At 35.2% G+C, this 12,072-nt stretch overlaps 1 protein-coding gene and 1 long non-coding RNA gene across 6 annotated transcripts in view; both read left to right on the top strand.

The window, feature by feature from the left end:
• The window catches only part of LOC128263906 (mitogen-activated protein kinase ERK-A), a 250,603-nt gene that overhangs the window by 58,313 nt on the left and 180,218 nt on the right, over positions 1 to 12,072 (top strand). For 3 of the 4 annotated variants that reach the window (XM_052999187.1, XM_052999185.1, XM_052999184.1), the window contains exon 4: positions 9,890 to 10,000. The exons of the other annotated variant lie outside the window; for it this stretch is intronic. In XM_052999187.1, the coding sequence (XP_052855147.1) occupies positions 9,890 to 10,000 (111 nt within the window). The remainder of the gene's footprint in view (positions 1 to 9,889; positions 10,001 to 12,072) is intronic. 4 annotated transcript variants of the gene reach the window in all.
• Positions 7,369 to 9,881, top strand: LOC128263909 (uncharacterized). Of its 2 annotated transcripts, none has more exons than XR_008268564.1 (3): positions 7,369 to 9,140; positions 9,197 to 9,414; positions 9,514 to 9,881. It is a non-coding gene; the product is annotated as an uncharacterized LOC128263909 (long non-coding RNA). The 2 variants fall into 2 exon arrangements; XR_008268565.1 differs by having other exon boundaries at positions 7,371 to 8,241; positions 8,309 to 9,140; positions 9,197 to 9,881.

Raw genomic sequence — 12,072 nt, 5'->3', positions numbered from 1 at the left:
TGAAGGAGACATCTCCGACCCTATAAAGTATATATATTCTTGATCAGCATCACTAGGAGAGTCGATTTAGCCATGTCCGTCTGTCCGTCCGTCTGTCCGTCCGATTCTACGCAAACTAGTCTCTCAGTTTTAAAGCTATCTGCATGAAACTTTCCCAAAAGTTGTCTTTCTATTGCAGGTAGTATATAAGTCGGATCGAGCCGGATCGGACGACTGTAGCATATAGCTCCCATAGGAAAAAGCGGAAAAATAAATTAAAAAAATTATAACTTTGCTGTTTTTTAATTTCTTTTTTAGTTCTTCGAGATAAAGTAATGGTTTAATATTTCAGAATTACGATTTAAATTTCATCTAAATCGGACGACTATTGCTTATAGCTCCCATAGGAACAATCATAAAAATAAATAAAAAAAATTATAACTTTGCTGTTTTTTTTATTTTTTTTTTTAGTTCTTCGAGATATAGTAATGGTTAAATATTTCAGAATTACGGTTTAAATTTCAACAAAATCGGACGACTATAGCATATAGCTCCCATAGGAACAATCGTAAAGCTGCCATAGGAACTATCAAAATTAAGCTGCAAATCATAATAGCTTCAATGTTTTTAAACGTACACACAAAATTTTAACGTTTTCAAGAGTATTTAGTTTTTGAAAAAGCTGCAAGGGTATACAAACTTCGGCTTGCCGAAGTTTGCTTCCTTTCTTGTTTATTAACAAATTTGGTTGCTTTCAGAATCAGATTTTGTTTTTCGGGGAACTGGATCATTTGAAACAAAAATGTCAATAATACTGTAATGTAAGAAAAATGTAAAAATTATAATTTTTTTTAAAAATGGTTGACATTTAAAAGTTTGGGGTCAATTTTTACCAAATAAGGTCTGGTTTTTTTGGTTCCATAAAAGGTACTACATTTTTTTGTATTCAGTTGTACTCAGTTTTTTGTATTCAGTTCAGTTCAGCTCAATAGTTTTCAAGTTGTTTCGATCACCAATAAAGCAATTTCGAAAATCTCGAATAACTTTTTGTACACTTTAGGGAAATTTACTCGTCAGAACTGCAAAGTAAATTTTACAAAAGAGGAGTATAAACATGTGCGAGTTAGAAGATATAATTTTGTCAATTTGCCGTTATTTATCGGTTAATTTTTCATGAAAAGTTATGAGATGTAAGCAGAACTTGATATCAACTTGAACTTTTCAAAAATGTTTCTAGCTGGAAAGAAGAGCATCAAATTTTTTTCGTTAACTGTTGATTTTGATCCATCTTTTTAAACCGTTGGCAAATACTTCCGATTGGAAGACGCTGATCTGATCCTAAAGTCTAAAAGATTTCCTGATGTCGAGTTGATTAGAGTATATATGTACCTCTGCCGATGTGGTTAAAATGGGTTGGAGAATCCTGGCGTGACCATATGCTTGGGGTTTCCATTGTCCAGTGTCTCTCAAATGATCCGCCGTTTTTTTTAGCCCTTTCCATGCCGGCTAAGTCCAGACTAGAAAGGCTTAATATAGCGTTTAGCGCATCGTTTGTGGTATTGCGTAGGGCACCGCTTATGCATAGGAAGCAAACCGTTGAACCTTGTTTAGGTTTGCTGAGGCTGTCTGCTTGTTAAGAGCAGGCCACCAGGTGGATACACCGTAGAGCAGAATAGGCTTGACTATTGCTATGTATATCCATCCAGTTGATGATTTTTGGGGACATGCCATATTTCGTCCCGATGGCGTTTTTACAGGTGTAGAGGGCAAATGTTGCTTTCCTCGTTCTCTCAATGGTTGTTTAGTCTTCATTTCAAACGCTTGACTAGTACTAAACCCCAGTGTCACTGAAGCAGAGAAAGTAGTTGTTTAGTATTGGGGGTTTAATTGTGAAACTTTATATCTATTTGTAAATAGCACTAGTTCAGTTTTCGAGGGATTTACTCCAAGTCTTTTTTCTGCACCCCAGTCGGAGAGTATTTTTAGCTTGGCGGTCATTCGTTTGTTTGTGGAATTTGCCTGAGAAGATGGTGGCTAAATCGGGGGCATATGCCTTAACCTTGCATACGCCCCCTTCTAAGTTACATAGCAGTTTGTTGATTGTGAAGTTCTATAGGGTAGGGCGTAAAGGGGTGCCCCTATTCAAGAACCTGGTTTGTGTTCAAATCCCTAGGGCGCAGGTTAACATTCTGCTTATCAGCAAATTAGAGCCAAGGATGAAATTAAAAATGGACTCACACCTGTTGTTGCTTGAAGGGCTTCACCACTGAGTCTGGTAAGCATTAGCGTCGCAGCCGATTACCAGGTCTATTTTGAGCGCCTCGCTCTTTTCGACCAGTCGTCTGACTTGTTCGCCTGGAGGTTCTCCTTTTAGAAGGCCATATAGGCCGATGTTAGCCTGATCTCCATACTTGCTACGATGTTGTCCCTATTGCTGAAATTATGAAGCAGAAAAATGCGCGCACTTTGCAGATGTACTGGCGCCCGACTGTTTGCCCTAGTTTGGGATGGGGCCAGCACCCTTCTTCATATTCGTTCCGAGTTTTTTGAGAGTTCCCGACTCAATATTATTCTTTTTTATTTTTGACTCCATAATTGGTCCCACGAATTGCGGAGAGGGGAAAAGGTCCACCAGATCAGAGATCTGCGAAGAATAGCGAAATATTGAACAGAGAGGTCGCCATTTGAATTTTTAATCCGGCCCTCAGCCGTGGTGAGATGTTGTGTGGGTAAGGATGGAGGTAGGTTGTATTTAATGGGAAAGCTATTGTGTATGGGTTGCTATTCACAGCTGACCTTGTAGGACGTTCGCTATTAGCAACGTGCGATTGCTTGGTCGCCCCACCTAGGCGTCCTCCGAGCCAACTCACTAGTTCCTTGAACCAAAAATAATTGTATTATTTTACTAAAGATTCCTCCTATATTTGCCTTATATCTGATCTTTTAACTCTTTACGTACACTTCATTTCCTTAAATTATTCATTTTATTTGTATACCATTGCAATTGATAAAGTTAATTTTGGTCATCGCTCCATCACACGCTCAGCTTGTCTGTTGCAATTAGAAGAAGCTTGAAAAAATGATTTTGATTCGGATCTCTAAACAAAGAATTAATGATTTCATGGCCGTTAAAAGTGTGATACAAGTAAACGCAAATGCTTAATCCATATATATTTTAGCAACCACATATTTTTTAATATCAATTTTACCTCGTGATTTTCTTGCCATATCCTCATATATTGTGTGCCGGGCAATGTTACCTTTTGGAATAAGATAAAATTCTGTCTGTACTGATATTATATTATTATATTGTTATATTATTCCTTTGATTATTGCAAAACAACACACCCTTTTTCAATTTGTTAGCCTTTGTTTGGTTAACAGTATCAACCAAATCTGAATTGAAATTTGTTGTACCACTGGCCGACAAAGCGTTTTATTAATCCTTTGAAAATTGCAAAACAACACACTCTTTCTCAATTTGTTAGGCTTTCTTTGGATAACATTATCTACCAAATCTGAATTGAAAATTTTTAAACCACTGTCAAAACAACACACCTTTTCTCAATTTTTTTGCCTTTGTTTAGTTAACAATATCAACAAAATCTAAATTGGAAATGTTTTTCAAACTCAATCTTATTTAAGTATTTATAAAATTAGAGGTCGGATTTTATTTGAATTGCACTTTTTGAACAAAATGTAAGGATAAGGATAAGCCCACCATTGTTGCACTCTAGGGGTAAAGTCAAGTTTAGTGCTTGAAACCAAAAAGATTTGTTTTACCTATTATAACTCCTGACAAATGTTTGCAATGGAGTGAATGAGACTTTTCATACCCTTTAAGGTATTTATATTCTTTCCGTCTGGCAGTCTGTCTGCTGTTTTAATACCGTTTGCGAGCTCAGTTTAAAATTTAGCGGTCTGAAACTTTCACAGTCGTCCTTAAACATGTGTATGCAGACCAAGCTTAAAAAGAGCCCCGATCGGTCGTCTATACCCTATAGCTCCCATAGGAACAATCGGATATAACTTGCAAGAATTGAAGATATTTCGTACAGTATATAAGCTATTGACATGAATCTTTCCAAATCGCATTTTTAATGCATACATTAATCGGGGTAAAAGCGCACGGACTTCTATTTCTTATAGCTTTCATAGGAACAATTGTTAAAAGCTGTGAAAATATCCCTTATTTTTATATTTTTATTTGACATTTTTGTTTAAGGGCTACTGACATGAAACTAAGCTAATCTATTTTATTTATGTATTACTTGCTCTTTGTAAAAGTGCTTGCCAATCAGACAACTATGTACTACAGCTGCCATTTAAAAATTAAAATGCGGTGAATATTATAATTTTATTCAGAAGTTTGCAACGCAGTGACATTTGATCAGCATCACTAAAAGGGTTGATATAGCCATGTCCGTCTGACCGTTTGTACGCAAACAAGTCTCTCAGTCTTATAGCTCTCTGAATGAAACTTTTCCGTGAGATGTCTTTCTACTGCAGGTTGTATATTAGTCGGACGACTAAATCACATAGCGCCCATTGTAAAAATCAAAAAAATTAAAAAAGTTATAATTTTTTTTTAAATTTTTCGGGATATAGAAATGGTTTAATATAAACAATCGGAAAAATAAAAAATATAGAAGAACAAAAATTATTTCGCTGTTTTAAATTTTTTTTTGTTACTTTTTTTTTAATTTGATTAAAATCTTGTTATCATATAGTTCCTTCGCCGTTTTATTTTGAATATTTCAGAATTACGGCTTCAATTTTATTAAAATCGGACGATTATATGATATAGCAGCTGTAGGATCGATCAGATAATTTACCGGAAAACATATTAAACATACGCGCATAAAAATGGAAATATAGTTGTTTTAAAGAATTTTTAATTATTGCAATAGCTCGCTCTAAGGGTTTATGACTGCGGCTTTTTGAAGCTTGCTTCCTTTCTTGATAAATACTCGTGTTGACCTTCAAACATCACGACAGCAGTGTATTCTACAGCATCAGGATGCTTTGCTATTTGATGATATCCACAAGCCATGTCTAAAAGGGAAAATGATTAGCAGCACAAAATCCGAATCACTACCTTTTTTTACAAGCAAAAAAGCGTATGGGAAACAGCTGGTAACCATTTTTTAAAATGATTTTACTCAATGCTAAGATCGCACACATGGGTTAAACCTGCAAACCTCTGCATAATAAGTCTACTGCCAGTGTGCGATTTCTCCTATTCACGTACAGACCCCACTTCTGATATCGCTCCTTTCAATTCTTTTACCGAAAATCTTGACTTGATACAGTACTATGTGTGATGTGATGTCGACAAGTTTGCTACTTCAACTGCCTTTTTATCATGTCATCCAGGAACTCCTAGGTAAACTTTCACAGTTACTTTGTCATTTTCCTTACTACTTTAATCCTCTGAACGAATCTTCAATATAATTGACTAAAAAACTTACATCATGCTAAAAGCGGGAAGTATAAATGAAACAGTACTAATACACTGAGAACAATCACTTAGTGGTTTCGAAAGCAATCTACAAACCAAAATACACCGAAAATATTGTTGTGACATATCTATAAGGGTATCAAAAAAGTCCTGCTGTTTTTTTTATTGAATTATCAATTTTTCATAAAAATGCTTACAATTAAGCGATTTAAGTCTAATATCCGCCGTTTGTGTGTCCTGGCGTTGTTCTGGTGGAAGACAATTCAGTCTCTGTTGATCAAAGATAGCCTCTTTTGCAATAGTGCTGCCTTCAAGCGGTCCAGTTGTTGGCAATAGGGGAGCAGCTCATAGTGGATGATTTCCTGCCAGTCCCATTTAACACTTCAGAACCTTCCTGGCCATCAATCCGTGAGCCGCTTTACCGCGCATCGACCACGACCGTTTGCGCTTCACGTTGTCGTAAGTGATCAACTTTTCATCGCCAGTTACCATCCGCTTTAGATACAGGTCAATACGGTCAAAGTTTTTTTTTCTGCGTCAATTCGTTTAGCCCCCATACGTCAAGCTTCTTTGTGAATCCAAGCTTCTTTGAATGGATTATAACGGTTTGATGACTCATACCCAGCTCTTGCCCGATGCTACGGCTGCTACTCTGCCGGTCTCACTCGACCAATTCAGCGATTTTGTCGCCATTTTGGACAACAGGCCTTCTGTTGAAACGTTGAAACCATCGTTGTATGGTGGAACTAGAAACTGTATCGGGTCTATAAACTGCACAAATTTTATTGGCGGCTTAAGAGTTATTTTTGCCGTTGTCTTAGTACTGTAAAATACGCCATAACTCATGAACGACTGAACCAAACAACAAAGGAGTGAAAAGACCTTTCCAGCGAGCTATAGCATGACCCGATGCGATGAATACAACTAAAACTACGCGCTTACAACGACACCTAGCGAAAATACCGCAAGACTTTTTTGACACACTTTTATAATGGTCTCAAAACAGTGTCGAGCGGTCGTGCTTTTAATCACTCCGCCAAATAATTTCTGATTTATCAGCAACAGAAACCATTAAAAAACCAGAAAAAAAGCAAACTTCGGCAAGCTGATGCATGCAGCTGTAAAAATTAAATATTCCTTAAAACATGTAAATATCAAATTGTATGCGTATAAGTTTAAAAACATTGAAGCTTTAAAGATTTTTACCTTAATTATTCGATCGTTCGTATGACAGCTACGATATGATATGATATCGGTTTCCGATTTTAATAAAATTTAATGCGTAGATCTGAACTACTAAACCATTACTATGTCCAAAAGAATAAAAAAAAACAAGAAAGGAAGCAAACTTCGGTAAGCTGAAGTTCGTATACCCTTGCAGCTATTGCAAAAATTAAATATTCTTGAAGACATTAAAATTATGATTTTCTTGCGTGTATGCTTAAAAGCATTGAAGCTATGATGATTTACAGCTCAATTATTTGAGTTCCTATGGCAGCTATATGATATCGTTTTCCGATTTTAATAAAATTAATAGCGTAATTTTGAACTGTCAAATAATTAAATAATCAAAAAGAATTTCTAAAAAATAATTACAAAATAAAAAAAATAAATAAATAAATAAAATAATTTTTTTCATTTATTTTTCCGATTGTACCTATGGGAGCTATGCTATAGTCGTCCGATTTTGATGAAATTTAAACCGTAACTGTGAAATATTTAACCATTATTACGTGTCGAAGAACTAAAAAAATTAACAACAGCAAAGTTATAATTTATATACCGTTGCAGAGGGTATAATAATTTCAGTCAGAAGTTTGCAACGCAGTGAAGGAGACATTTCCGATTCTATAAAGTATATATATTCTTGATCAGCATCACTAGGCGAGTTGATCTAGCCATGTCCGTCTGTCCGTCCGTCTGTCCGTCCGTTTCTACGCAAACTAGTCTCTCAGTTTGTATTTCTATTGCAGGTAGTATAATAGTCGGAACGAGCTAGATTATTATTTTTATTTATTTTTTTAACATTTCGGTTGTTCCCATTGGAGCTATATGGTTAAGCTTTATTTTTTTTCTTTTTTTTCGCAATTGTCAACGTGGAAAAATCAATTGGATGTGCTTACATACAATAAAAATCAAGCGGCCCCCGTGCGTCCCGTCACTCCCGACAAAAAAATCGAATAAAGCATTAAATTAGATTCGCCTAATCCAGACATTTCAGAAGCCTAACATGGGCTCCCAACAATACTTACTTACTTACACGTCAGCTGGATCATCATTAACCAGCACTGTTAGAACGGTGAGTTCCGCTATCACAACAACAACTACTACAACAAGCTCGGCAACGGCGTTGGTTTCACATTGTAGACCATCTACAATGCCGGCTTGAGAACCGCCCAATGATTAAAACTGGTATGGATAGCTTAAAAAAAAAACAGAAAACGTTTGTAAATTGGCCAAGATCAAAAACCCTCTTTACGAAAAGAGGTTCGCACTGCTGGAAAATGACGATGAAGTAGAGCCTAAACAAGTCTTTACGTACGTGAAACCATAAGCTGGAAAACTCAATTACTCGCCTAGCATACGTTTCACCCAATGAAACTGACCAAGGGCATCTTAAAAGAAACCAAACTCCAGATTCTAAATGAGGAGAACTACAGAATCGTAACCAAAGCTTTACAAGACAAATATAAAACCTATTATTCGTACCAGCTTAAAACAGCAAAGGGCAGCAAGTGGTTATAAAAGGAATTGAATCTAACGTTCATACTGACGACGTAGTTCGTGCTTTGGACTTTTCGGTAAAAAGAGTCATAAACATAACTAAGAGAAATAAAACTCCGCAGCTTATGTTTAAAATTGAAATAGGTCCCAACGTGAAGCAAATCAAGAAAACCTCAGATCACACCATCTATAATCTGCAATACCTTTTATGTACATCGTAGAATTTCTGTTGAAGAACCACACAAGTTGAAAACCCCGGTTCAATGCAGTAATTCTCGAGAATTCGGTCACACGAAAACCTGTTGCACCATGCACTCAGTTTGCGTTAAATAAAGACAATGGAATAGTGAGGAAATGCGGTAATTGCCAACTTTAGAGGATGCCCGGTATACAAGACCAGTACCAGAAAGATGTAGGCAACAATGTCGAAGCTAATGAAGAATAAAAATCACCTAATCCAAATACTTTCCAACCACAATAATGAATTATGTCCCCTCTTAAAATTTGCTTCTGGAACTTCCAGCAAAAGCATGAGCTGTCGCAGCTTCTTCACCAGATGGAAATTTATGTTATGTTCATCTCAGGAACGCATCTAACGAGCAAAAATAATTTGCACACTAATAATTATATATTTTATGGCACGAATCATCCAGATGGCAAAGCCCGCGGTGGGCACACAATCTTCTTCCAGCGAAACAACTGCTACAACAACAAGCATTAGCACAAACTTTGTTATGTCATCGAAAACCAATTTATGCACTACATTATTCATTAGGAGACCGATTCCTAGCACCATGTTACTATAATGCGAATCACACTCACTGGTGATCTCCCCTTCTAAGCCCGAAAGGCAGACAACTATAAAGCGCGATTATCCAACAAAGCAATAAACTGGAATGTCTCCAGGAAGACCTACCTACTGGCCCGAATAAACAGCCAGGTTTACTTGATTTCGCCATCACTAGAAGAATTCACGGTAATCTATTTGACTTATTATCTGACCACTCGCTTGTACTTATTAACCTATTTAAGCGCCCTCAGCTATCCAAAATCCAGTAGCTCTTAACAACGAAAAGAACGAATTGGTCCTAGATCCAATCATCAACAGCACTAAGGACATAGATGACACAGTACAAAATCTGGAAGCACTACTTGTATCTGCACCCAGCTCCCATACATCAAACCGACAGTTATATTAAACTATTAGTCAGGAAAAAGTGCCGCCTCCGTCGAGACTGGCATGCCAGCAGGTCAGCAAGACGACTTTTTCGACTATGTGAAACAGGGGTTCCCTGTTTTGCAATGCAATATAAATGTAATTAATATTGACAATACATTTGTTTTTAAAGTGGAGCAAACCACTGGACGCAACGAGCAAGCTGCATTTACCTTTTAGGCAAAAAGGCTGGTGATTCGCTACAATTTGAATACTGTTAGTTAAAACAAGTTTGGTTTTGATTTTGTTATTCAAAAGAAAACGCTTTGGAAAAAGAATAAGCCTAAATATGATTTTCTTTCAAGTTTATACAAAGAATATGAAACAACCCAAACGGTACAATTAATGAAAATTAATCTGTTCATTATTTTTTTCGATTACATGTTTAATGACGTTTACATGTCTTTTATAAATTTTTATAATGACGGAGTCAAATTGCATCAGAAATCAAATATTCATAGAATCATAATATAAATTTGTTTAATTTAGAAATCATGTTACATTTTTAGATTATTGATATTCGAGACATTCTTCGCGTTGATAGCATAGACCAAATGAGGGATGTTTATATTGTACAGTGTTTAATGGAGACTGATTTGTATAAACTACTTAAAACACAGGTAAGAATGTAGTCTTATATTAAAATGTAAACAACCCTGCAAATATAAATATTTTACATCGACTTCCGTTTTGTGTGGATTTTTTAAGGAACAAAATACTGTAATTGTTTTTAACATCATTTTGAAATATGAAGTACTACTGTTCCTGCCGCTAACTAAAATTTGAGTGTACCCGTAACTAACTTTGTATAAGTACAAAGTTATTAGTACAAAATTCAAGTGCAATATTGATTTATATTTTTTTTTCAAATTAGTAAACTAAAAAATTGTTTAAATGATTAAATTTTTTACGCTATTTTTTTAATGATCTCTAACGATTAAGTATAAAACTTTTAATTTAATGCGCTAGTCGCAAAGGACGAGTTATTTTAAATAAAATTTTTTAAGATTACTAAGAACAATTTTAATTCTACTAATTCTATTTCTACGTTTAAAAACGGATATAGCCTAGCGGTTTATTTGTGGAGGACCTCATGTGGAAGACTTCATTTAGTAGTAGGTCATCCGATTGCATGATTTTTAAATTTTGTCCTAATCAAAAAAAAAAGAAAAAGTCTTCAAACAAGACGCTATAGCGGTCACCATTGACGGTTACAGCGGCTTGAGATTCGAAGAAAAGCGGACAAATGATGCCGCCTGACAACATACCGCACTAAACAGTCATTGCGGGTTTTTGGAAAGCCAAATTCGGAATTTCAGCTTATTGACGTAATCACCAACGTAGAAATGAGCTTCATCTTAAAAATTTGATTTTATCACTGAGCAAATCTAAAGAACTTTAAAGTTCACGTTTTATTCCAAAAGTTCTACACGGATACCATGTGCTAACTTACAAATTTTAAGAAATACACGCATAAAATAAGCAACATATAGGTAACAACATATATTACAAACCCGTAAATTGAATCTCCATTTCAAATTTAAATGTTTCACGTTGCTTCGTTGGAGAATTATTAATTCCGATTAAATCAATTGTAAACACTTGGTGTTTGTTTAAAGACTGACAGCTGATAATAACAGACTGGACTGTCATATTAACATTTGCGGTATTCTTAATACGTTCCCATTTAAAAATCGAAAATTGCATAATTGTAAAAAGTACATGTGTGCCAAGAAAACGGGTCAAATACCACATAGTGCAGTTTAATGAAAGAAAAGTTAAAAAATATAAAAAATTAACCATAGAAGTACTTAAGGTTAACATTTATATTTATTAATACAAATAATTTTGTTTTTATGTTTTGTTTTATTTTTCTTAACAGTTATTGTTCTAACAATTTTTTAAAATTTTTTTAAACTTAATTGGAGGTGTGCATTAAAATATAGATTTCTGTTTTGATTTGGGCAGTGCTCTTTATTAATTTAATAATTATAAGAAAGTTGGTTTTACAATCGAACGGCATTAATAACAAAATGGTTGTGAGAGCTGGCTAACTAGGAGGTCAAAATGGCTCTCGTAATTAGGAGACGAATGTTACTACGCAATAAATATTTTGTTAAGTTAAGCTGTCTGAGCAATCCATTCGTTTTGCTTACTTTGGCATTTATGTACGTGATCTTTTGTAGTAGAGCGTGCTGTTTATTACAATGCCTAAATTTTTGATCATTTTGGGACAAACTCAATTAAAAGGCTTGGCAAAATATTATTCTCCAGTTCTGAAATTCCCTTCCCTGCATTTTCCTGCGGCATGTTCGAAAAACAAAAACAAATCGCATGGGCTTCATCTAGCGAAGTTCTGAACAAAGCAGGTTAACATTTATCAATTTTTAAGATTATATTTAAATGATTTTTATTGATTTAATGTAATAACATGTTGGAAGTTATTGTAAAGTTGCGTTAAGCAACGTCAAAATGTTCATGTTTGATTAGCTGCCTTTTGTAATTTCAATTAAAAGGCATTGTTATGGTCGGATATACCCTGGCACTCGCCAGGAAGAATTTTCGGTTTCGTTTCCCTTCTCCCCATTCTCTTTGCACTTGAATTCGACTGCAATAGAGCGATTTTGAATAAATCAGGTAAGTGCATAAATATATATAATTAAATAAATATTGTTGTATTGTATGTGAAAGT

This window comes from Drosophila gunungcola, unplaced genomic scaffold, assembly GCF_025200985.1.
Source record: "Drosophila gunungcola strain Sukarami unplaced genomic scaffold, Dgunungcola_SK_2 000026F, whole genome shotgun sequence".
Lineage (NCBI taxonomy): Eukaryota > Metazoa > Arthropoda > Insecta > Diptera > Drosophilidae > Drosophila > Drosophila gunungcola.
Note: the sequence above shows the minus strand (reverse complement) of the source record. Positions and strands in the feature narration are given on the sequence as shown.